The sequence below is a fragment of the Zootoca vivipara genome, chromosome 5 (genome assembly GCF_965207765.1).
Source record: "Zootoca vivipara chromosome 5, rZooViv2.hap1.1, whole genome shotgun sequence".
Classification (NCBI taxonomy): Eukaryota; Metazoa; Chordata; class Lepidosauria; order Squamata; family Lacertidae; genus Zootoca; species Zootoca vivipara.
This window is the reverse complement of record NC_142588.1, coordinates 41,539,559-41,566,404: the sequence shown is the minus strand read 5'-3', so window position 1 is coordinate 41,566,404 and position 26,846 is coordinate 41,539,559. Positions and strand designations below refer to the sequence as shown.

Here is a 26,846-nt window from a genome sequence, read left to right as displayed (position 1 = left end):
TAAAAAAATGTGAAAAGCATAATGAACTATTATTAAAGATTTTAGTAAATGAATGGATTTTGAGACAAAATGAATGCAGTTTGCATGTCACTAGGAAAGACACATGACCATTTACTAAGTGATAATGCAGACCTTTGACAAGACGATTATCTATACTAGCTTCACATCAAGGGTGAGCAGACATAACCTTCCCCTTCGATTTCTGATAAGGTGCAGTCGTGTGATAAAACTACCCTCCACCACTTGACAATCTACGTAATACAATAACTGGCTTACCAAGTAGCAAAATATACACTATAGTAAGTAAGGAATGGTAAATGGCTGTCTGCATTCAGCCATACTCTCTCATTGTGCAGGACCAGAATGGCTGCAGTCTATTCCCCTTCTCCCTACACCCCCAACCTCTCCAAACACGTTTGATGTTCAAATCCATCTGGCCCTGAAAAGCCACATACATTTCAATGGCCCATTTGACATAAAAGATGGTGCTGTCAGTACCTTAGCCAACCACCTGTGACTTGGCCACATCTCAGTGGATCAGGTATCCATTTGTATCTGAGTAGTCTGGAGATCATCCAGAACATGAGTTCAGAAAGACAACAAACCCTCAGCTTTTTTGGGGGGGGGGGAAGCAAGCAAGTGCCCCAACAACTTGGCAAGAGCACCCATACCATCTGAAATCAGCTACTATAGCTGTACCTCTGCTGATGACAATTAACTTCATGCCATTTCCAGCTAGTGTTTCCTGCCAAACAGTTAATGCTATATAATCCACATTGCAGCTGTTGAAATTCTGTTACCAAATATATTTTCTATGTTGACACATGATTGTTTTTAGCCCTCCCTGATATCTCGTCGTTGCTAAGAACATGGATGGATGGTTGGTTGGTTGGTGTGGTTGTGTGTGGTTGCTTGTCTGCTTCAATATCCTTTCTCTGGTTTGTCTTCTATCATTGTTTTTGCCATGAAACTCATTTCAAATTCACCTTTTAAGGAGGTTTTGAAGGTTGATCTTGTGTACCAGGGGGTCCATAGTTTGTGGGGATGATACAATGGCTGAATGAACAAGAATGTCGTCTATACTCAAGACAATGCACAGATCCTTCAGGATGTGATGCCTTGGGCTGCTGCTAGAATACCCTGGAAAAAAGAAAATTAATTCTCTTCTGCCACTACAAAATTTTAAGATTAACATTTCCTTTCAGATTCTGGCCCCAGATTCCTACAGCAAAAATAGAGACAGCTGTAAAGTCAGAATCCCTCTTAGAGGAGTAGCCAATGTGGTGTCTGCCAGATGTTGCATCAGCCCCAGGCAGCATGGCAAATGGTCAAGGATGATGGGAGTTGTAGTCTTAAAAACCATCTGGAAGACACCAGTTTGACTACTCTGTGTGAAGCACCTTAAGCAGCGTACTTGCTAGTTTTGTAACATATTAAGTGACCATACACCTTAGGGGTGTAGGGGTGTTAGGGGAGGGGTAGTACCTCTGGTGTTAATACTAAAGAGAAACGAAAACGTTGTTGAGTGGCTTCCAAGCAATTTAATGTCCATTGTTCCTATCAACGACCATATTAGCACGCAGCACTACAATAGCATGCTTCTTCACCTCCCATGCAACCAGGAGGACAAATAAAAGGTTTTTACACTATTGTTTTCTGCATTGCTCGTTGTGCCATGGTGCTATTTTAACTTGATTAATATCTATACTTCATTGCTTTAACTTTTATTTTGTGAACTGTCCACAAAGCTGTTTATTTATCGGCGGTATAGAAATGCTGTGATTGACTGAATGAAGGAATAACCTCTTTTCAGTACCTTAATGCACCTATGACCTACCAATATACAGTAAGTGACACTCCCTCTGTGCACCACTGATCATCTGCTGGCAGGAAGGTGCCCACAAATCTAGATCTCTGGATAGGGGCCAGTTGGTTGTATCCAGTGCTAGTCTTACTCAGAGTAGACCCACTGAAGTTAATGGAGATGACTAACTTGGGTTTATTTCAATGGATCTACTTTGAGCAAGACTTAGTTGGCTGCAACTCACAGGAAGAGAAGGTTGTGGCCCATGTGCTCTGTTTACCAAATGTAGTAGATATACTATAGTTTGACTAAGTAAAAAATGACAAATATCAATTTCTATTCAAAGCTGTCTTATAGTTAAACATGACGTTTCACTCCCCAGCTTAAATCCTCAGGCTGTGGGAAAGCCACTTTGTACGCGTTAAGCAACTAAGATGGGGAAACACACACATTGTTTGCATTGGGGGACTTGCCCCAGTTGCATCCTGGTGCTAAAGCAGGCATGGACAAGAAAAGCAACACATTACAAAGCTTCTTTATATCTTCTGGGACTTTTTGTGCCTCTCCCATAACTACCCTTGGAGATGTGTACAATTATAGAGGGTGAACTTGGTGATGCATGCAGTTATGCAACAATTGCCATGGCACTACTTGTGAAAGTTTCTTTCCATTCCCCAAGCAGCCACAATGTCATGGAATGTATGTAAGGTTGGGTTACCAACTTGAACCACTAATGAAGTTATCAAAATTCTGGATGTGTGAAACAGAACTGTGAACAGGTATGGCACAGTACAGAGGCAACAACAAAAAGATACTTTATTTCCACCTTAAGGCACTGCCTGCTAATGACATTTTTTAAATAGAACTAGGTTTTTGGAAGGTAGATATTATCAGGCATCAGTTTTACATAGTTTTTTAAGATCCCTTTTGGACTAAGGCTCAAATTGCCTCTGTGCTACCTTGGGCCAGACACCATCTGTGAGCCCTGTCTGCAATAGGATGCTCTGCAGATAAAAAAATTGTATAGCCATTCTAAGTGCCATCCTTTGTTCTTTCTTGGAAGGGTGGGATTGGTTAAAAACCCACCAACAAATGTGATTTGTTGTTTAGCAGGATGTTTAATATTTGAGGTAAGGTGGGTGGTGACCAGAGAGAGAGAGTGCCTTCTCAGTGGTGGCACCATGGAATTACATTCTTAGGGATTAATTTCTGGCTCAAATATTGTTGGGCTTTTCCCAGAACCACACTAATACATTTTTCCCCAGGCTTTTAAAGACATTATTTAAAATTATGTTTTAACTTTCTTTTCTTTTTGTATATCTCCCCATAGTCTTTGCTGAAGACTATACATATGGATATGCTTTTGAATTATGCTGCTGGAGGAGACTCTTGAGAGTCCCATGGACTGCAAGAAGATCAAACCATTCTTAAGGAAATCAGCCCTGAGTGATCACTGGAAGGACAGATCCTGAAGCTGAGGCTCCAATACTTTGGCCACCTCATGAGAAGAGAAGACTCTCTGGAAAAGACCCTGATGTTGGGAAAGATTGAGGGCACAAGGAGAAGGGGGCGACAGAGGGCGAGATGGTTGGACAGTGTTCTCGAAGCTACGAACATAAGTCTGACCAAACTACGGGAGGCAGTGCAAGACAGGAGTGCCTGGTGTGCTCTGGTCCATGGGGTCACGAAGAGTCGGACACGACTAAACGACTAAACAACAACAATACATATGGATCTTTTAAATACATATATACAAGCTTTCTGGTTCAATCAGAGCTGATTTTGTACCTCAACAATACTGCTGAACAACAATTCAGAACACTGGAATATTTCACACCAAAGTATACATAATTTAAGTGTCTTCAAGCCTCTGAGATGTATACTGAACTCTCCTCTTCCTCCTTCAGGATTTCATTGCCCTAATGAAGGAGATGCCTGTATGTGATACAGTAACACACACACACCCTGTCTCCATTATTAAGTGAATGGAGAGGTTTGAATCTTTAATGCTCTAAATCAGGGAATAATGGTATATATCTATAGGTGGTGCTAGACAGTCCTGAACAGAGTTAAGGCCATTCTACTCACTGTGAATGGGATTTCTGGATCCAGTCTTGAGCAGATATACTGCTTGTTGCTACCAGATGGACGAAAGGAGAAGCATAACAGGAGTACCTGAGTTACATGTGCCAATATGCAGCTTATGCACACTGCAGTTTAAACATCCAGATGTTGCTGGACTCCAACTCATCCCTGGCTACTGGCCTTGCTGGCTGGTGAGTGATGGGAATTAGAGAGCAACGAATATGGAGGGCTTAAATGTTATATATGAATGCAGTTATAATTGATAACTGATCATTCTATACATGACCGAGACAGACTGATGAATCAGCAGGCATAAATGTATTTATATGCCAGTCCAATGAATGCACTGTCATGTGAGATTACGATGTTTGTATTCCTTACTGTCAATTTCGTTATACCAACATTAGACATTCTTACATTACTACCTTTCCCTTTGTTCCGTAAGTAACAAAACTTCAACTAAATAAAATGCTATCATTTGTCACAGGGTACCCAAACTGTGGTCCACAGACCACTGATGGTCCACAAGCTTCATTCAGGTGTTCTACAGGGTGTCTGTAAAAAGACAATAAAAATCATACAGTATTACAATTGCTACCACAGAAAGAAAAATAATTAAATATTCCATCAAGACCCTCAGGAATTTTCAAGTGGTCCATGGGGGGTGGGGGGGTGGAATGAATGTGGGAACCACTGAATTATCATGTTTCTTGCAATGAGTTAAATATGCTCACACTGTAATGGAACTATGCTTCCCTAGGTCTTTTTGGTTTTTCAAATCCCATTGCCTTAGGGCTGCTGTGTCTGCTGTTCAAAAGGCAGCATTGTTTAACTTTTGGTCAAAGTGGAGCAATTAACACCCACTTTGAATCCGGTCAAATTAAGTTCACATTTCTTTCAAATGTTTGCTCTTAGCTTTGATACTTATTTTCAACTCAAAATCACAGCACCCACGCAAACAATTTTCTTCCCTCGTGGAAGAAGCAGAGTCATTTCTCATAAGGGGAAGGGATGAAAGAGACAGGGGGGTCAAGATTCATTCCTATTATAGTTAAGCATTTGAAATATTGTGCATTAAAACAGGGTAGAAACCAGGGCAATATTTTCTTATGTTCCTGCCACAAGGAATGTTCAGTGTTTGCTACCTTTGGTTCCCATACTTCGTTGTTGGATCTTTCGAATCTTCTTTGTTCAGGAGTTGCTCTTGATTGTGAAGCCTTTTGTTTAACTATGTTCCACGTTGAAAATAATAATAACTGTCCTACATTTGAGATTGTGGAGGTTGAAAGAACTAGGTTCCATGTCTCTGAACCACCACCATAATTATATTATCAACAGTGATGCCATTGACAAGGATCTTGTGCCCAGCATTAAATTGTATGCAGGGCCAGATTAAGATATGCTAAGGGCCTAAACTAAGCCAAGTTTAAGAGGCCGCACCAATGAAAATAGAAATAACAAGCATTTATATTTACCAGGTGATGCTGCATTTAAAAATTAACAATTGAGCACAAACATAAATCTTGCAATAAGCCTATCTGCATACAAAATACCTTTAAATGAAAATACTTTATGACATCATACTTAGAATATATGAAAAATATGTATGTACAGCAACACAAGAGGTATTACATACACAGTTTAGCACTAAACAGAAGACAGACTGCAACCTGCACTATGTGTGCACTGGATTCAGTCAAAGTTTGTGCACTGGATTCAGTCAAACTGGATTCGGGAGTTGGTTGAGTTGGCTTGACACAGTTATAAAGGAATACAACCGGGAAACACAATCTGTACACACATGCAAACTGCATTTGTTGCTTTATGCTTGAAATGTATTGCTTCTCTCCTTTCATGCTTTTCTCTTATAGCCTAATCCTTCGTACCTACCTCTGCATTGCCTGATACATGGAGAACATTGCCTTGCTCTAAGATCTGACAACTCAGTGTAACAACCTGATTACTCCCTACCCTTTATCTGATATTACCCTGTTTGTTAAGAGAGCTTGGAACATCCCTTGGGCCAGTAGTGACAATGGAGTCTGGGCACCCAGAGCATATTGTAGAGATCTGATGCAGGGCCCAAAATTTTTAATGATTCATCCAAGCAAGCAGCTAACACGGCGGAGACTGCCAAATTAAGTTGCTTTTACATACTGAGCAGCTCTCTTCAAAAGCTCGGCACCACTGTTCACCTTCCTCCTTCCCTCTATCGCTAGAAGAAGTTAATGCAATTCTATTATATTACATTACAATTCTGTCCTCCCGCCTCCCCAATGAGAGAAAAGCATGTCAAGGGCAATACTAGAACAAATTGAGCTTTTGTGCCCCCTTTAAGTGTTGTGGCTTGATTGATGTCAGGGATTAAAATGGTGCTAAAAAAAAACAGGGGGAGGAAGGGGGGGAGGAAGCTCCATGAGCAGCTGTAGCTACCACTGCTGCTGCCCAAACAAAAAGAAACAAACACAAAAACCCCACTTACAGTTCCTCAAATGCCAAAGTGAAGTGTTATATATGCTGGAGGCTCTGAATACCTAAACTTGCCTGGGTACGGGGTTTCTCACACACATATTTTTAAACCGAAAGCTTTTCAGTTTTCAAAGCGCATGGCAGCCTCCCTTTTTCTCTCTCTGTAGGGGGCAAGCAGGGGAGGACGTCCCTACAGGCGCTCCAGATACTTGCACCATTCACCCTCAAGCAGCTCCTGACAAAATTCCTTTCAAAAGCAGTGATGGCATTAAAGGCCCGTTATATAATGTTTGGCGCTCACGGGACAGCTTTTCAAAGGGAGCCCTTGCACACATCCATGTCAAAATGGATATGTCTGAATTAGTTATCTGCAGAGGGACGAGTCTTGGGGTACGTTTTCCAACAGAGGCTTTCAGGGGAGTTGCGTCTACCTTGTTGTTTCTGGAGTGAAATGCACAGGCCCCTGGTTTTAGCGCCCGAGCAAATCTCGAACACATATGCATGAAACTCTACTATGCATCTGCAAGCCATATCAGTCTTCTGAAGAGAAGAGGAAGAACGGTTGTTATACGGTATGTATGCACAATAGAGCTAGACTGGTGAATGGAAGAGAGCTTCCACAGTGGTCGCATCTGCCATGTGGAACAGCCTCCCCTTAGAAATTAGGCATGCACCAACCATATTGGGTTTTCAGCATATGCTGAAGACTTAATTTGTTCACTCAGCTCTTCCCCAACCAGTAATATTGGTCTGGTCTGGCACATGATATCAGCACTTTGGATACTGAGTGGTATTCAACTACATTTTACTCATGGTAGACCTATTGAAATTATTGGACCTAACCTAGCCATGCTAATTAATTTCAATGGGTCTACTCTGAGTAACAATTAGTTGAGAACCATCCATTACTTTAGGGTTTTTAAAAAATAAATGCTATATAGCTTTAATTCTTTTATTGGTTGTAGTGCTTTTTCAAAAAGTTGTAAACTGCTTTGGATATTTTTAAAATAAATGGTATAACAAATGTTCTTAAATAAACAAATATCTTTAAAACTTCTCCAGAAGCTGTTTTGTACCACACAACATATAAGCATACATGTTTAACATATACTATGTTCTCCTCCTTGTTCTACTGGTCTTAGGTGTGCTAATTCAGCATGTCTGAGACCACAAACCACATGAGAGTTGTGTCAGTTTCTATGCTGATTGCTGCTAATGTAAAAAAAATGGAGGGGAAATGAAATGAAAGGGTCTAGCAAAATCAGCAGACAGAACAGCCAAAAGAATAACTATGACTCAAAGGTCCTGCACAATTAGTATACCTTCCTGGAAACGGCACACATGGACACAAACCCCACACAAACCTCTGCCAAGGCCTGCCACTGGGAGGCACTTTATAGACATAGCCCCAAATTCCTAGCTGGGAGCAGATCCCAGATTTGATTTTGGAAAAGTAACACATACAAACCAATTCCAACAGAACCTCACTATATGCAGTTGAAGAGTCACTTTAAAACTTGCTATGAATCACAATCAAAGGGGTGGTTAATTAGTTGTGTATAATTAATAGAAACAACAAAGGCGATTTAAAGATCAACACATTTATTCTTGCTAAATTGGTCTTTGTTTTAAAATTTTGTTCTTCTAAAGTCCTGGTTCAGGTTTCTACCAAGTACACTTCAAATCAGACCTGGTTTTATAGGTCCCTTTTGTGACATGACTACCCATTTAATATAGGAATCATTGCCAGCTCCAGGGAAGCAGATTTGTGGTGGTAAAGTATAGATATTATGATCACATGGGTAGCTCAGATTACATCATAGGCATTTCCCATCAGCACTAGATAGTCTGGTAATGCTGAATTAGAATTAGAAAGCATTTACTCAATCAGACATTAAGGCATTAATGATGCAACATATGAGCATATTTTACCGTAACTATGTCTCTACATTGCACAATGCTACTTTAGCCCTAACTTTTGAAGTCTTCTTGCGATCAGCAAAATATTTCCACCCTAGGTATCCATGTGCTACGTACACATGGATTTACAGAACAACCGAGAAAGGGCTGCAGCACCCTACTAGATCAGTGCATTCATGAAAAGACTTATGGGCTTTTTTATTTAAAGGATGCTGGAAAGGATTTACAACACCCACATGTATCTTTCAATACTTCTACAGAAGGGAAAGGAAGAAGTCAAACCCATTTTAAATTTGTAGTACTGTACAATGTTGACCTAGAATAGGTAATCTGAATACAAGGGCTACATCATTGGAACGATGTGCTTTTTTAACCAATTTATCATGGGGGTAAAGGTGGCGTCTTGAAAACATTCCCGATATACCGCAACTTGCTGTCAAAGCTAGGACTCAGTTTTGTGTTTCAAGAATCCCAGGCTATAAATTCAGTTGGAGGATGAATCCTTCAATATATATATATATATATATATATCACTTGTGGGTATGTGCCTGTTAGTCATCTCAGCATGAAGGCTGCAAACCTAATCACACTTACTTCTGAGTAAAGATGTGTAAGAAATCATTGTGTGCTTACAATTCATAAAAATTAATGGAAGCGATTAATTTTAGGGGGTGGACGACAAGATGTTGGTGCTGACGATGGGAATTTTGTCTCGGAGAACAGCTTTTCATCTGCCTCTACCACCAAGCTTCATTTTCTCTCTTATGAGTCAGCCATTAAAAATTACCTGCAATTAAACTGCTCAAAACTGCAGATAGTATCAGTAGAATTACCTTGTTGGCATTTGCAAAGATAAATCCATTATTGTATTAACATGAGATCAAACCTGCAGAGCTTGCAATGGCCAAGACATTATGAAAAAACAGATTAGGGTAGAGATAACAGCGCTGGCAGCCAGCAGCATGGTATATTAAAAGGCACAGAAGAGGACAGAAAGATACCTCTGCTCAGTAACTGTTACTCCTTCTGATCCCCTACTCACTTCAAAACACATCAGTGTTATGTGACAAACAAGAAATAAAGAGAAATCTCAGCTCCTTCATCATCGATGGCTAGAACCCAAACCTATTTCAGTAGGGTTAGCCAAGATACTCAACATGCAGGAAAATCTTGCACATGTGTACCTGCATTTAGAGGTTCATTCAGGGTGCCGCTGTGGGTTAAACCACAGAGTCTAGGGCTTGCCGATCAGAAGGTCGAATCCCCGCAACGGGGTGAGCTCCCGTTGCTCGGTCCCAGCTCCTTCCAACCTAGCAATTCGAAAGCACGTCAAAGTGCAAGTAGATAAATTGGTACCACTACAGCGGGATGGTAAATAGCGTTTCCGTGTGCTGGTCTGGTTCGCCAGAAGCGGCTTTGTCATGCTGGCCACATGACCTGGAAGCTGCACGCCTGCTCCCTCGGCCAATAACGCGAGATGAGCGCCGCAACCCCAGAGTTGGTCACGACTAGACCTAATGGTCAGGGGTCCCTTTACCTTTACCATTTCAGCATCCATGTGGACACTACTGCTGGACCAGCTTGCGCCCCAAAGAGTTCGCTTTGGTGCTGCTAATGCAGCACAAACAACATGGGAGGCACAATTACGAGTCACCAGCCTCTGCAACCACAGCAGGTGCTGTGATTCTCTAGTGGTTTGACTTCATCCCTGGAAGTACATTCCACTGTCTCTCAAGACAGACAGAGGCCGACAACAGTTTTTAAATATAATTTTTAATGTTTTAAATACTAGTTTTTAAACTCTTTTGACGAATAATTTTATTGTTTTATTCTTTTTCTAAACAACTTTGAGGGGTTTTTTTTGCAATAAAGTGGTATATAAATCTTGTGAAATAAATATCATCTGTGTCTTCTGTACACATGGGTGGTCACATTTTCAAACTAGTGTGTGTTCTCTATTCCTCTCCCCTCAATTAGGGTTTCAACAGACCTTTCTTTTTTTAAAAAAGGGGGGGCGCTAAAGGTTTTTCACAATCTTTTGAAAGAGAGGGAACTGGTGTGTTGCTATACAGAGGATATACAGAGAGAGAAAGAGACGGACAAACAAACAACTGAGTTACTTTACTGCTTCCTATTTTACCAAATTCATTCATAGACATGTTAAACGCAGTGAAGGGAGAGGCACAGCCCTGCGACATGAGTAGGTCTGCCCCAAAAGGAGGTGACCTGAGAAAGCACTCTGTGTACACAAGTACACAACAAGCACTCGAGAAGTGCATTTTTGGCACAGATTTCATCCATTCTACTTTGGACTGTGGTACAGAGACGATGTCATGCACACAGCACCCCCCAAAATCCAACACAGAATGCACATTATCATACAGTGTGGTCACTCCTTGTGTGTCTCCTGCTTTAAATGCTGGGATCCTTTTTAAAAACAACAACACCATCAATAATTTCCTGTAATAATTTGTTTGCTTTATTTTATACAGAGTGCACTTTCTAGGAACCTTGCTGATCCTTACAAACAATAGGCTCAGGCTCACAGCAATCCTTTGAGGACCAGGGGGTGGGGGAAAGCTGAGCAATTTGCCTCTGGCCATTGAGAAAAATCTAAGGAAGAATTGAGAACAAGAGTTCCAGTCTTCTAAATTAGTCCGCAGCCTTAGGCAAAATTCTACTTTTCACCAGTAATTGTAAAAGGCTTCATTGTGCTTCTACCAGAATGCTTGTAAAAATCCCAGTTCAATGGTGTGTGATCTTTCATTATGTAAACATGTTTCTAAAGTCCTTGTGTGATAACGCAGCTCTGCACAGCAGCCATGCTTGTTACTGTCAGGGCACAACATGAAAAATAAAAATTACTATGTACAGGTAGGTAGCCGTGTTGGTCTGAGTCGAAGCAAAATAAAAAAATTCTTTCAGTAGCACCTTAAAGACCAACTAAGTTTTTATTTTGGTATGAGCTTTCGTGTGCATGCACACTTCGTCAGATACACTGAAACAGAATCCACCAAACCCTTATGTATATTCAGAGGGTGGATTACTATGCTATGGGATGAACTGCTCTATTAAAGGGCAGGATGGATCACGTTTGGGATGCATGCTACAAATAAATTCACATTTAACTAAACAAGAACAGACCTTAAACGCTCAAACCAGTAGTCCAAACAGCCTTCATTATGGAGAGATCCAGGTTCCTGAAGCATATAATAATACAAGGCGGCTAACTTTTTGAGAAGCTTCCCAAGGTTGAGTGCTTAAGTCAACCATGAGGATCTACAGTGGTACCTCTACTTACGAATTTAATGCGTTCTGAATACGCATCGAAAAAAATTGTTAGTCGAATCCCATAGGAATGCATTGGGATAAAAAAATCATAAGTAGAAGCAACCCTATCTAAAAATTCGTAAGTAGAAAAAATCCTATCTAAACCACATCCAAGATGGCGGACGGAGCTCCATTCGTAAATAGAAACATTCGTAAGTAGAGTTATTCGTAAGTAGAGGTACCACTGTACTAACCTGACAATTACAATTCCCTACATTTAATAAAGCTTAGTAATTGCATAGAACTGAATTTAAAAGAAAATCACACACATTACCTTTTTTTGTTCTCCTTGCACCAACCCTGTATGGTAAGCATTATTATCATCTCTATGTTGCAGATGGGGGATGGTTGCCTTGGATGAGACACTGTGGCATGTCTAAAAGGCCATCAAGTGAGATTTTAACGGGGGACTTCCTGATTTGTCAGGAAACCACATTGGCTCTCCAATTTGAGCTGAGCTTACAGCACTGGCAATCACAATTGCTACTTTCTGTGGTGATGACTGCACAGTACGGAAAGAATAATGTTGCTGTGAGACACATTAATCATAAGTCATTTACCTTTAGCATGTACCGTAGTGCCTTCTCTCCAAACTATTCACATCTCAACCATAACACACTTTTCAGGGGGTTTGTTGTTGTTGTTTGGTTGGGGTTTTCTTGTTTTTTGTCTTTTAAATCCTAATTGGTTTTTGCCCATCCTTGGATGAAAAATGTTTCCTGGGCCTCCCTAAGGTGGATTTAAGGGAAAGCACTGCATGGAAAAACCATGATCAAAATAGCTTTTAGTACAAATTAGAAGAAGGTGACTGATTCTTTGCATTTCATTAAAAGCAGCTTCATCTAATGAAAAAGCCTGATCATAATTAGAATGACTCAGAAATCTGTTTTGCCCGAAAGCCTCCTTGTAGTATTCCATCATGTTGGGCTTTCTGGGACTCTGATCCACCATTTGGGACTAATTTATTTAGTTCCTCCATGCAGATGGTTAGATCACACAAGGACCCACACAAGAGGGGCTGTTCACTTACAAAGATGCAGTAGAAAAGATTTTGTATTGTCTTGCACAGCAGGAACCTTGCTGTACAGAGGAACATATTGTGCTGTTCTTCGTCACTGTCAGATATAGTGCACCATCACTGCTTGGGGGCAAATTCAAACGCCAAATATGTTTAGAGTGTGAAAACAGTACTTATAATATGGCTGTTATATGTACCCAATTGTTAGCATGGGGCTGAGCTCTGTTCTTCCTGCCTGACAATTGCCAGGAAAAATGTGGGAATATCTAAGTATTTTGGATTCAGATCAGCAAAGCACTAAAATTAATAGGGGAAGAAGAAGTAATTTGGGGAATATGCACAAAGCAAGGTCTTTTAGCTTAAAACACAGTTCTATAATTACAACAAAGACTGCAACTTAAAAGTAATTGCACAAATTATCTTCCAAACAGGAGTGTGTTTCTCTTTTCTTCAGCATCCCAGGCAGAGGGAAGTTAGCTTACAACATGGGGTTAGTCAGGTCCAAAGAGGTGGGAGATGCATGGGATGTCTACTGATATTTTTGTTTTTTGCTTCAATGCAGCTGTAGGAGCCTGTGAATTTGATTGGAATGGTGTGGGGAATGATTAACTCTTTCCCTACAGGTTGTTTTTCCAATCAAAATCTCTTCCCTTCCAAGCTGCTTTCTGCCTGCATGGCAGAAGATTCCTTTACAATTTTGATCAGAACAATTGGCCTCTAGGAAAAGGGTTGATCTCTCTCTCCCCCCCCCCTCTCTCTCTCACACACACTGTTCCATTCAAGTTCACAGCCCCCTACAGACAGGATTTCAGTACAGTACAGTGGTACCTCGGGTTAAGAACTTAATTCGTTCTGGAGGTCCGCTCTTAACCTAAGTAAAATAAAAAAAAATCCTTCAGTAGCACCTTAAAGACCAACTAAGTTTTTATTTTGGTATGAGCTTTCGTGTGCATGCACACTTCTTCAGATACCTTCAGGTATCTGAAGAAGTGTGCATGCACACGAAAGCTCATACCAAAATAAAAACTTAGTTGGTCTTTAAAGTGCTACTGAAGGAATTTTTTTTATTTTACTTCGATCCAGACCAACACGGCTACCTACCTGTAACCGCTCTTAACCTGAAACTGTTCTTAACCTGAGGTACCACTTTAGCTCCCACTGCTGCCGCGCCACTGCCACATGATTTCTGTTCTCATCTTGAAGCAAAGTTCTTAACCCGAGGTACTATTTCTGGGTTAGCAGAGTCTGTAACCTGAAACGTGGCTTCCAAGATTCCAGCATCTTGGCCCTCATTAAAAGTATGATGTGTGAACTGGTGCACAGCTGTTGAATTATATTGCGCATATGAAGGTTAGCAAAGCAAAACAGTAAAATTTAATGTCAACTTGCTGAATCCTAACTCATATGAATCATTTCAAAAAAGCAGTGATGGAGAACATTCAGTCTAATCAGGCAAGCCAGGCATCCCCACTTGACCAACAAAGCTGATTTGGCCAAGCCCATTTGCCCTACACCAAAGCCAATGCAATTCTGGGCTGCATCAATAGGAGTATAGCATCTAGATCAAGGGAAGTAATAGTACCACTGTATTCTGCTCTGGTCAGACCTCACCTGGAGTACTGTGTCCAGTTCTGGGCACCACAGCTCAAGAAGGATACTGACAAGCTGGAACGTGTCCAGAGGAGGGCAACCAAAATGGTCAAGGGCCTGGAAACAATGCCTTATGAGGAACGGCTTAGGGAGCTGGGTATGTTTAGCCTGGAGAAGAGAAGGTTAAGGGGTGATACGATAGCCATGTTCAAATATAGTAAAGAATGCCATAGAGAGGAGGGAGAAAGGTTGTTTTCTGGTGCTCCAGGGAAGCGGACACGGAGCAATGGATTCAAACTACAAGAAAGAAGATTCCACCTAAACATTAGGAAGAACTTCCTGACAGTAAGAGCTGTTCGACAGTGGAATTTGCTGCCAAGGAGTGTGGTGGAGTCTCCTTCTTTGGAGGTCTTTAAGCAGAGGCTTGACAGCCATATGGCCGTCAGGAATGCTTTGATGGTGTTTCCTGCTTGGCAGGGGGTTGGACTGGATGGCCCTTATGGTCTCTTCCAACTCTATGATTCTATGATGTCATATATGGGTATGGGACGTAAAGATGTGGCTCTCTGCCAAAATCTGTTCCTTTGCCAGAGCAGTTTGATTTCAAATGACAAAGGCACAGGAAAATGGGTCACATCAGGCGACAGATGGGGTTTCGGGAGGCAAGGATACAGCCCGTGAACTGGATCCAGCCCCCCCCCCCCCCGGCAGTAATGAAATTTGAAAAATCCACAAAGTAATTCTGATGTGCCACCTCCATTCAGTGGTGCAGGAACTACTACAGAACTTCCATTTAAACTGAGCGCAGACTGAACCCATTGGGGTTGGATCCAGAATACGTATGTTGGGCTTAGCTGCCCAGTGAAATCAAGGGTAGTGGTGGCTGGTCCCCATTTAGACTAGTAGGCTAGAAGGAAGGGGAAGTGCAGCCAGAGCCAATGGCAACCAGAGCAAGCCAATTCTAATTCTGTCTCCTCTTCCTCCTCCTCCTCCTGCTGAGTTCTGCAAGAGCAGCTCTTAACAGTAAGGAAGAGGAAGTTGCTACAGGCAGTGCCACCTCCGGAACTTCTTGGAAGTAAGAAGGCAAGAAGGCAAGCAGGTGAGGACAAACTGAGGGCAGATGAAGGTTGGATGGGGCAGTGCCTCATGAATGGACCAACCTCCACTCAGCGATGGGACTTGAGTCATATTCTACTGAGGCCCAAGTTCAACTAACTTTGGGTGCTTCCATACTGGGAGCGAATACTGCAGATGGGCCAATCAGCGATCATAAACAGGTCACTGGCATGAAACTTTTTTTAAAAAATGGATTTTATGTTGAAAGGGCAAATCCATACTAAATTTACCCTTTGCTGGAAAAAAACTAACATCCATGAGCAGCATTGACCCCACAATAAACACCCATCCAAAAGTACCCTTTGTCAGGATCCAATTCATAACCATGGTCATCTATATGGCGGTAAAGGTGACATTTTACTGCTCTCTTGCCATCACTTTTCCGGGTAAACACACAAATTTTCCTATCACAATTCTAAGAGGACACATGTTTGCAGAATCATGGACACTTAACTCTATTCCAGAGCTGCTTACAATGCTACAGCAGTTATAAGCCTCCAATGTGCTGCTTTAATATATGCCTGACGTACCTGGAGCCCTGCAGATGAAAAGCTAAGCCAACCACATAGGTTTGTTTCATTCAGGTGCCTTTTTCATCCCTGCTTCCAGCCTCTACCACTTCCTTGGATACCAGCCTGGAGCAAATGAAACAACCTATATATACCTGGGTACAAACATGAATGACTATATAATTTAAACTGTTTCTACAAGTACAAGAAAATGAAAAGGCCTTCAGTGATGCTAGCTGTGTGATTTCAACTTGGGACTCGTAAAAAATAATAAGGTTGTTTTTACTACCTATCCAGTTTATAAGCTAATAAAGCAGCTTAGCATATTAAATTTCACTGACACACATTTTCAAAGGGGGACTTGCAAGCAGTATAATGTAGTATGTCTCCCCCTGAAATCACCCAAGCATGTTATTTTCTTACCCTTTTTATCTTTCGAACTTCTCTAGAGAAGGAAAAAGCATTCCCATAAACACAAAAGAAAACGAACTTACTCAATCACCCATAGAGTCATAAAAGTATTGCAAAGCATCACGGTCTTATAAAACGAAAATAAACGAGTTTCCACTGTCAAAAGTCATTGTGTTGGATAAGGGGGAATAGAGGACAACTGCAGCTTTCTAATCAGCTGTACCTGCCTGGGAGACTCACTGTTAACAAAAATAGCTAACAGAAATACCACGTGCAGCACATTTCATCTTAAGCCGTATTGACTATGGAAAGGCGGCATACAACTAAAATGGATGACCCGGCACCATTTTTTAAGGAAGTGTCACTGTAATCGAAAGCAATACAAACAATGGGAAAGGATCGTATTTTCATGACGGTGCAACAGCTGTTTTAAGTGCATACAACAATGTTGAGAGTAGTACAGGTAGTGAAAGGTGAACGATGTGGGGAGCTTTTTTTGGCTTGCAGAAATCAATAAAGCAAAACAGGAATTATGCCGATAAAGCAGAGTTAATGCACTGCTGCTGGGGGGCGGCGGAAGCTATCAGATCTTTAAACCCTAGTTTATCTCTGTTTTACACAAGGGTATCTTTATTTTATCAACAAGTGCATGCCTATAAATTACAGACAAAAAATGCTGAATCACTAAAAGAAAACCCTTGATTATTAGGTAATAAGATGAATTTGGTTTGGAGTCCTGTTGTCCGAAGAGTTATTGTAGCTTAGTTATGTGCCACACAATTTTAAAGGCCACTTATCTCACAAATGGATTCTGAAAGTTAAGAATTTATGGGAGCAACATCCTCCCTGATGTGCACTTCAGATCTCTTGTCTGCTCACACTTCGGATTCCTGACTAAAGGGGAAATTTTTGACCTCTGTTTCACAACTGAAAATGAAATGTAATAAAGAAGTGGAAAATTACAGAAGACAAGACTGCTTGAAGTCAACACTCATAGACAGCAACGTCCCCAGTTTTGAGAATTCATCAAGAAATAAAACAAACACTAAGAGCCCTTGAGGTTTTCCTTGGCTTCCCACAAGCATGTGCTTGAAAGCACCTCTTCTGCAATTTCTAACAATAAGTTTGTTTTAATAAAAAACCCAACCATTGCTTGCTGAAACTTATGCTGCCTATTTATAGGAAACACCATTTCATTCAAATAAGGCTAAGCTATCAAAAGTGACTAAGTTATGCAACAGCCATCAACTTTTTCAGACCCAGAGCTCACTTTTAACCCAAACTTATATTTGGGGACCTATTTCTTAATCTTTTGCCATATAAGTGCATGGTGGTCATGATCCTGCTATGACCCCCCCTTCCTTGGATCAGGCCATGATCCACCAGTTGAAGACCAGTGAGTTACAGATTATGAACAAATGAAATTTTCAGAAGCAAAACCTTTCATATTAGGGCATGGAGGGCTAGTGGTTATGATCCTAAATATCAAATTCATTAGAAAAACAATCAGTCTCCTACTAATAAAAGGAAAGGCCAGAAACAATTACCTCTACTCCAAGCAAGCAAAACAAAACACACAATTGAACCAGGTTTTTTTTGGGGGGGGGTTCAACCAGCTTCCCGCTTTTGTTAATTACACAGTATTACCACATCAGTGTGTTGCACACTGTCTATAATGTAAATACATACTTTATGTGTTTTGTAAATGTTTGGCATAACCATACAATGTAATTAACTCTTACCTGGGTCATCTTGGCAAGATCCAGTGAAGGTCTTTGTTCCTTTACTTCTTCAGGCCGCCGCCGTTTAATTCCAACTTTCTTGTCATTAAGGACACATGGCTGGGACCGGCTTCGGGAAAGCCCGTTGGAGCGCCTTGTCAGCTCTGGGGTTGAGGCAGGTGTGCTGCTGGCTGAGGGCAGGCAATATTCCGAAAAAGAAATCTGATCATGGGAGCAGGAGAGAGACCGCTGGATGTCAACCCTGCCACCTTCTACAGAGCCGTGGTCGCTGCCCCAGATATCACTCGCCTGCCCATAAGTGGCTGACCTTCTCATTCCTTGGCATGGCTGGCATCCTAATCTGTTGCTAAACGCAGACTGGTCGTAGGATGAGGAAAGAGTGTTTGACCTGGAAGGAAGGCTAAAGCTTGAGCTTCTCTGCATGGTGGTGAATCCATTGGAATAGCGCTGGACACTTCCACCACTGTAACACCGTCTCTTTTCTACAGGAGTCCAGACCTTTGATCCTATAGGCCTCCATGAAGCCCTACAGCTAGACATCTCATCAGAAAAAGAGAGCGACCTACACTGGCGTTTGCTGGGAGGTGCTGAGGGATTGCCATTGCGGTCACTGAGGCTGAGGTCTTTGATCAAGTTGGTCACTGCGCATGTGCTAGCTGCCTCTCTCTGCCATATGGCGCTTTCTTCGCTTTTGTCAGGCAGGCAGTCCCAAATGCTGGCGCTTGGCTGATCGATCTGAAGGGGACATTTCCTACTGAGATCTCTCCATCTGTCATTTTCTAAGTTGGAAATGATAAAATGATATACATTCATTAGCACCAATTAGCAATATGGTTCACCTGCCATATTTTTTAAAACAACAACAACAACAACAACAATATATTTCATGGGACACTTCACTATAAACTAGTTAATTGTTAGAATTTGGTTTGACAAATAATTGATTAAGGATGGAGGGACAAACAAGCTAGTTAACTAAGGAGGAGCAGCAGCAGAAAATATTGAAAAACAAGCAGCAGTGTGCCCCCCTTTTTCATGAACAAACCCTTTTAATGTAAAAACATATTGAGCTGACTTTTTTAAAAAAACTTAAACATAAAGGTTTAATGTGAATGTAAGAGTTTAAAGAGGGTCAAAAATCAAGACAGGCACAGTATTAAACACTGATGTTGCTCAGCCTGTATAAATTGATGTCAGATCTTTCTTCTGTGATGAACAGTAGCAGTACAAACATAATGTTCTCCATGGCTAAGAATGCCATCTTTTCAATAAGATCCACTTTCATCCAGGCACAGCTGCTGCTTTTTGAGCAGGTCTGCAGCAGTTTGAAGAACTAGGCTGGCCGCTGAGTTATCTAGCAGTGTTTTGGTGCTGTATTTTGTTCTATTTCCTCATAGGAAACAAACCCAATTATATTTTGTTTCCATGCAAACATGAATAAAAGGACAAACAGTTAAGCCATTTTGAATACACACTGGACTCAATGGCAACAATGAGGAAGAACTGAGTTGTTTTTTTAAACGGAAAGGGCACTGCAAGTCCAAAACACTAAGGTCGGAGATCAACATTATGCTAGTTATTAGGTGTGTGTATGGATAAACTTATTTGCAAGGAAGCAAGCAAGCAAGGCCATCTATCACAAGGATAGTCATAATTTTATAACCTGGATTTGTAAACAGAAACATGTATTGAATGCGTAACGATCACTGTTAAATTTTAATGTGATTATGCCCAAAATGATGAAGACAAGTAGGGCTAAATCTGGAAAAACAAACAGGCTATTCATCATAATAAGCCGCTAGGGTAATACAGCTCTACCAACAATGACTAAAATAATAAAATGGTTCCAGTAATATAATAATGCTTAAATATGAACCTTTTAACACCCCACACACATGGATGTCCTGAACTGCATGGCCACCCCTTGTTGTCTACTTCAACTAGCGTTTACAGACGGATGCCCGCGCTACCCGTCCATCAAAATGCTGTGATCTGTTTTTGGATGCAGCTATCAGTTCTGTTCCCCCCCCCCTCACTTTAATGATCACAATGCAAAGCAAGAAATACACATTTAGCAATTACAGCTATGTTTAGATGTCACTTATTTTCCCACCATATTCACTGCAGCCAACAGAGCATTCTCAGGTCAGGTCACCAGACAAAAGAAACAGAAATAGAAGCTAATTTTACTGGCACGCTGCCATGACCCTCAGGGTTCAGACATCACGTTTTACAATACAAAAAGCTTTGGTAAGTCCATACAAAAGGATACAGGATACCTGTCTCTTTCAACTTTATTTTTTCATGAGCAACTATAAATCTTTTAAAAGAGGCAAATCAAGCAGCACTCAGGGTTTTTTTTTTACTCCTTTCCCCCTCTGCAAAGTTACCTGCTGACCACTTTACCATATGCATTCTGTAGAGGAAGAAGAAGGAGAAGGAGAAGGAGAAGGAGAAGGAGAAGGAGAAGGAGAAGGAGAAGGAGAAGAAGAAGAAGAAGAAGAAGAAGAAGAAGAAGAAGAAGAAGAAGAAGAAGAAGAAGAAGAGGAGGAGGGGGAGGGGGAGGGGGAGGAGGAGTTTGGATTTGATATCCCGCTTTATCACTACCCGAAGAAGTCTCAAAGCGGCTAACAATCTCCTTTCCCCTCCTCCCCCACAACAAACACTCTGTGAGGTGAGTGAAGCTGAGATACTTCAGAGAAGTGTGACTAGCCCAAGGTCACCCAGCAGTTGCATGTGGAGGAGCGGAGACGCGAACCTGGTTCCCCAGATTACAAGTCTACCGCTCTTAACCACTACACCACACTGAGAGCCACTTCCCCACCATAATCCCCAGCCAGCTTGGGCTTCCAGAGACCCAAGGCTGGGGAAGGTTGGAGTAAAGCAAAGTAGCCGAGAGACCATATTGCTAAAGCCACACACTAGAGACTATATCTTACAAAAGGGGATGGGGCAACTTGGTCCTAAAATATAAAGGAAGCACAATGCAGATCTTTCAGGATCTAGCAGAAGAAAAACTACAAAAGAACCATGTTTAGCCTTATTACAGCTGTGCTAAACTGTTGTATGTGGAGGTTTCTCTCCAAACTTCTGGTTCCTTGACATAGGATGGTCTGGCAAACAACCAATCTGGCTTGGAGGTTTCTAAGCAGAGGTTGGATGGCCACCTGTCATGTATGAGTATGTGCTTTACCTTTCACAGAAACAATTTCTGGTGGCAATTTTGACTAAGACAGAGGTGATTAGGGTAAACAGTCCATGCGTATAGGATTGTGCTGTCAGCTCCATCACTAGATCCTCTTTCCATAGAATAAAAAAACAAGGATGGACCGATGGGCTTAGCGGAAGAAACCTAAGTGTTATTTGAACCATGTACATGCTTCAGTTTGTAAGCCTCAGCAACCTCTCCTTTTTTGGGGGGTAGAAATCCTCTTCTCCCGTTAAACAAAAAGATATTTGACATAAACATATTGCCTTTACTATTATGCACTGGATTCAAAGCAACTTGTGAATACAAGACTACATACTCATACAGCGATCCTTGCTCTGTTAACGTCTGGCTTCTGTTTTATCCATTGATCCAGTTATGGCAGAGAGAAAACAGAACAATTATTAGAATAGGGTGCGGGGTTTTTTGCGTAACTGAAAAGCTCTGAACAATGTATGAATATATGGTTTCCTCCACACCCCCAGTAAGTGTTTCAGGCTTGTGGGCAAAAAGACACTGAAACAGTAACTACATAATAATTCACCATAGGCGGCTTATTCATTTCAGCATCTCACCTACATCTGCTGTGGTTGACAGCTGTTAAGGCTTGCCGAGTAAAATGCGCCTGACACTAGCTTTGTTAAATAACAAGCCACGAAAAGGTGGTGGAGAACAACAGGTTCTGTGCTATTATCTGAGAGTGATGCTTCTTCATTCTCTCTCTCAAGAGACAAAGGAAATCAAAAGATTGGAACTGAAACTGCTTATGCATGAAATATGGTTTAACCATATTTGAAAGTTCACTTAACATCCTATTCAGCACAAGCCATAAATAAAAACTTAAATCATTTCACTTTGAGAACATTTCTGTTTTTAGAAACCAGTGTTGCTGGTTCTTACGGTGAAACTCAAGTCAATTTAATTGTCCACTGAATGCAGCTCAAATTCAACATCCTAACAATTTGGATAAATGAAAGGGCTATTTCAGCGGGGGAATATATACATGGTGAATTCAGAGCTTGGGGTGATGGATATTTTAATAAGGTGACTCTAACTATAAGTGTGTTTGAGTGTGCAAACACAAATACACTGTGGATATTTATTAGGAGAGTAGCCTGTGAAGCAATAGATGGTGACAATATAAGTGCCAAGAAAAAGAGATTACTCTTATCAGCAAACGATGTGAAAGTCCTCATCATTCTTGCTGCCCTCTGTTTCTAATCTAGGATGAGGGCAGGGAACAAACCCTATGAGCGAAGCATCTTCTAAATCATATCACTGTCCCCCAAGGTCTCCATTTTACCATTTAGACGTTTTCCACTCAAAATCTGAATACAACCCCTCCTCACTCAGTCTCCATATGCTCCTCCCAGCTGTCTTTGCCAATGTTCTTGACTGCCACTATCCTTTACATCGGACACGATTTTTCTGTGTACAGTGTTGGCTGGCACTTGCTGTTGCTATTTAGATGCTTCCTTATGATGTCCAAAATTGACTTGTTTTCTTGCTTTAAAGGGATTATCTGCCTTATTACACTACCATGCTGACATAATTACTGCAGCGGTGATGCAGCCAGAAGCTTACACAGAGGAACTCTATTAGGATGGCCAAGTGTCCTGCTTTACAGAAGACTGCCCTCTCTTTAAAATGCTGTCTGTTCCATCCACAGTCAAAAGCCATAAGAAGGGAAGGCCGAGGCCCTGAAGTTGCCCATTGACTCTTGGCAGCTGGACACAGACAGATCACCTGGTCATAGTCTTCCCCACTGTGGGGGGGGATGTGTTCTACGCTTATTTTTCATTTTATCATTTTTCTTTGCAAAACCAAACAAAAAAGTAAAGATGTAGCATAAACTAATAAACGAGCATACAAACTCTCAATCAGGCAAAAATAAATAAGCAAATTAAGTATTCTATGTAAATACCAATAGTTACTCTTTAAAGTGTTTCCAACAATACATATGGTTGCATATTATCTTGAGCCTTGTTGCACCAGTACATCCATTTTTCAGTAAATAAGTTATCCCTTTACCTTCATTTTCTTAAATGCATTGGTTGGTTTAACCATGATAGTATTTATTAATAAGCTTTTATCTAGACATATAAATTAACATATACAGTTTTATGCAAACAAATGTTGTCTTTCATCTTATTTTTTGTTGATGTATATTCTCTTTGGGGACAATATACAAGTGGCTATTCTAGACAGCTTGATCACACACCATTGACCCCACTGACCACACCTCCATGACCTGCTAGCCACCCTAGCAAATCTAGTGGGCACCAGCTGCCACTGGTATCAGTTTAGCTTTTCGGCCTATACATTTTCAGTCTCCATTGGCAAGAAAACAACAATAACCTGATCAGTTCACCTTAGAGGTCATCTGTGTTGTGGTTCTATAGTCTATTCAGGGAAAGCCAGTGGCTCACAGGCTAAGGATGTTTTTCTTACAAAACAAAATCAGATGACATGATGCAATAGACTATTCACCCAGTCATAGCTGCATGTGATAAAAATGGCAATATAAAAATGTCAGTACTGTCCTCAAAATTGTTTCAGGGAAAATATCAGAATACTGTATTTTCATCATGTGTGTGCTTTAGCGAGAACATTATACCACAGGAAAACTGAGAAGGAAAGCCACCTTTTGGGAATTCTAAGTTGGTCTTTCTATGAGAAGCAAAGTTAATGTGGCCTTGAATACACCTGGAAGTAAAATATACAGATAGAGAACCAAGAACTGGCAGGCCTTGGTTGGAATTAATGGCTAAATAGAGCAGAATACAGAGCTGATCACTAGTTGATGACCTAGTTTTATGAATTAGACCACTACTGCAAGAAAACACTTCTAACAATGATTCAGCTAAAGCAGACACTGGCTAGTGTGAACTTTGTAAACTCTGATGCAGCTAGACAATACTGATGTCACCATTGCAAACAAAATGTTCTTGCTTTTTTTAGCACTTGTTGTGCTGCTAACCCAAGTGTGCTTTCTTTTTTTATTACTGTACTGCAATGTGCCTTAAATCAGGAAGTGACAGCACTCACTAATACCATATGAAATTAGAAAAGTAGAATTAAAATTATATTTGAAGATGTATAAATAATGTCCTATATATACATAAATGTTTCTTTTATTTCATTGAACTAAACTAAAAAAAAGTTCACTTGATAAACTGATGATGTTTTGCACCAGCAGATTTTCTAATACAGAGATAACTGGAAGGATTATCCATACTTTATTTGTACAGAACTACTGCTGATTAAAATTCTGCAATTACTTCTCATCTTTATCTTTTCCAGTTTCATAGACTGTGAACTCTCTGGAGATTACGAAGCATCCGTTTTCAGTTACCAGAGCTTTCACTTGGGTGGTTCCAGTTGGCAAGCAAAATGGTACCAAAAATAAAGAGTTAACAGGGACCTAAGGAAACCAGAAGTTGGGCTGGTTATGTGAGTCTATCAGTCAAGTCTTCAGAAGGGAAAGATGGAGCTGGCCTGCACAAACTCCTCTAACAGGTTCTAGTAAGGGTGAGGATTGTGGGGATAAGTACCATGAGATTTAAAACCTCACAGCCTTGCACTACACAAGGATGTTTCAGGAAGGGAACAAGGGGGTGAGGAGAGAGAGACATACATTTCCCCCTTCCCAATTTCCAAAGCTACTCCATCACTTGTAAATAAAGGACTCAAGTTTCGGGCTCTCTCTCTCTCTCAGCAGACCTCACTTCCCAAATCTGCTCCAGAGGTTGGTAGACTCTTTCCCAAAAAATGTCTCGGAGGGGGAAGGCCACCCTGTTTTATTGTATGCGAGTACAGCAGCCCTTTGGGGCTCCATGATCTCATTTGGGTTACATGGCTCACGTGGGAGCATGAGCGGGAAGACGTGCATCCCGGTTTTGCAACTCAAGATGTTGGAAGGCATGCAACAGTGTGGAAGGGTGTTTTGAAAAAAGGAAAGTGTCATGCATAGGATCAGACTTCATATATAAAGCTAGGGCAATGGCTTGGCGGTGGGGGGGGGGGGTAATATTCTTGCTCACTATTCCTTAGCTGGCACAAGAACTACTGAAGTAAATGCAGCTTTTCCCTGCAGAAAAGTTTGGGAGTTAGAGCCAGCCAAACATAGGTATTACCTATGAGCTCAATTGGCAGATATTCCATTAGTAACAACTGCAGGTAGAGGTTGTTTTCCACTTGTGGTTGTGAATTTTAATTTTAATTTTTTAATTTAAATTATAACAAATACTGTTATAGTATAATAAAAAACGTAAGTTATCAAATAAACAGGGCAAATGGGGGAAATAGGTCTATGATCTTTTTATATGACATAAATTATATAAAACAACATATTGCAGCAACTTGAAGTCTTTATAGGCTTTGTGATATTTTGAAGTCTGGGTGGGGTTTGGGCATACAAATGGTTTGGATCACACAGTGCAGAGTTTTCTTTGCCAATATTTTATCATGATCTCTTGCACCTGCATTTAATTTACTTCCTTGTGTACTATTTGCCTGGTACGCCAAGAGTGTTAGGAAACCAGCAGTTTGTACTTTCCATTGCACACTCCATTTATGAAATATGTGGCTTCTCATTGTAGAATGAGTTTAATGGCGGTAATTAGCTGGCAGTGATGACACAGAAACCACTCGTGCTTTCCTGCTGCGCCCAACACATACACACAAAGATTTACAAAGATAAAGAATCTAGGTTGGGGGGGAAATGAAATGACAGCACAAAATGTGCCTCATCAGAGTAAAACATCACAGCAAGGTGTGTGGCTTACACACATGAATACTGGACCCAACATTTTGCTCCAAGATGAACAGGTTAATATTTTCTCCAAAGCCTTCTTTGTTTCTTAATCTTAAAAACTAAAAAAAGCCTTTCCCCAAAATTAAAAGTCCCCCCCTCCCTAAGGAAATAAGTACAAGCATTCCTCTCCTCCCAACAATCCACTTATTTGTTTTAGATGGTATGGCATTGCTTTATCTAAAAATGAACTCGGTGCCACTGTGCTGAAGAAATGGAGCCAAAACAAGAGAGAGGAACCAGCCTATTTAGGTGAAAACTGAGGTTTAGAAGCATCTGTGTGACGTGTGTGTGTGCACACACAGATACACATTCAAAAACATACTGAAACATGCTGCAATATTTTGTTTCAGGTCTCACTGGTATTTTCTGTTTTTTATTCTAGAGCCTGTAGGATAGGACACGTGACAAGCCTTCCCTCTGCTCTTTCCCTCTAATACTACTAATAAATACAAAATAAATAAACAGAACATTGCTGAGGTCAGAATGAATTAGCAACATCACTGTGTGCCTGAAATCCTTTTGCACAAAGTTCCCATAAAAGCAAGATGGTTTGAGTCTTCTCCCCACTCCACCTCCTGCTCCAACACACACATGGTCTTTAGAAATACAGGTGCTAAACCTTCCTTTACTGATGTAAACCTGAAAAAAGCATATGGTTAAATTGGCCTGGGCCTATCTGTCATGCCACTTGGTAAATGTGGAATACGTTTGGTTGCCAAGTTGTCCTTGGTAACACAAAAGGGTACCGAAGTTATTTTTCCATGTTCCCTAAGAAACTGAGAGCCCAAAATCATTTTGGACAGAGGTGACATTTCCTGTAATTCTTTG

At 40.9% G+C, this 26,846-nt stretch overlaps 1 protein-coding gene across 11 annotated transcripts in view; it reads right to left on the bottom strand.

Annotated features, from left to right (window-relative positions):
• The window catches only part of FAM53B (family with sequence similarity 53 member B), a 123,227-nt gene that overhangs the window by 42,999 nt on the left and 53,382 nt on the right, over nt 1–26,846 (bottom strand). For all 11 annotated transcript variants that reach the window (XM_035137750.3, XM_035137747.3, XM_035137756.3 and 8 more), the window contains exon 5: nt 17,995–18,773. In XM_035137750.3, the coding sequence (XP_034993641.1) occupies nt 17,995–18,773 (779 nt within the window). The remainder of the gene's footprint in view (nt 1–17,994; nt 18,774–26,846) is intronic.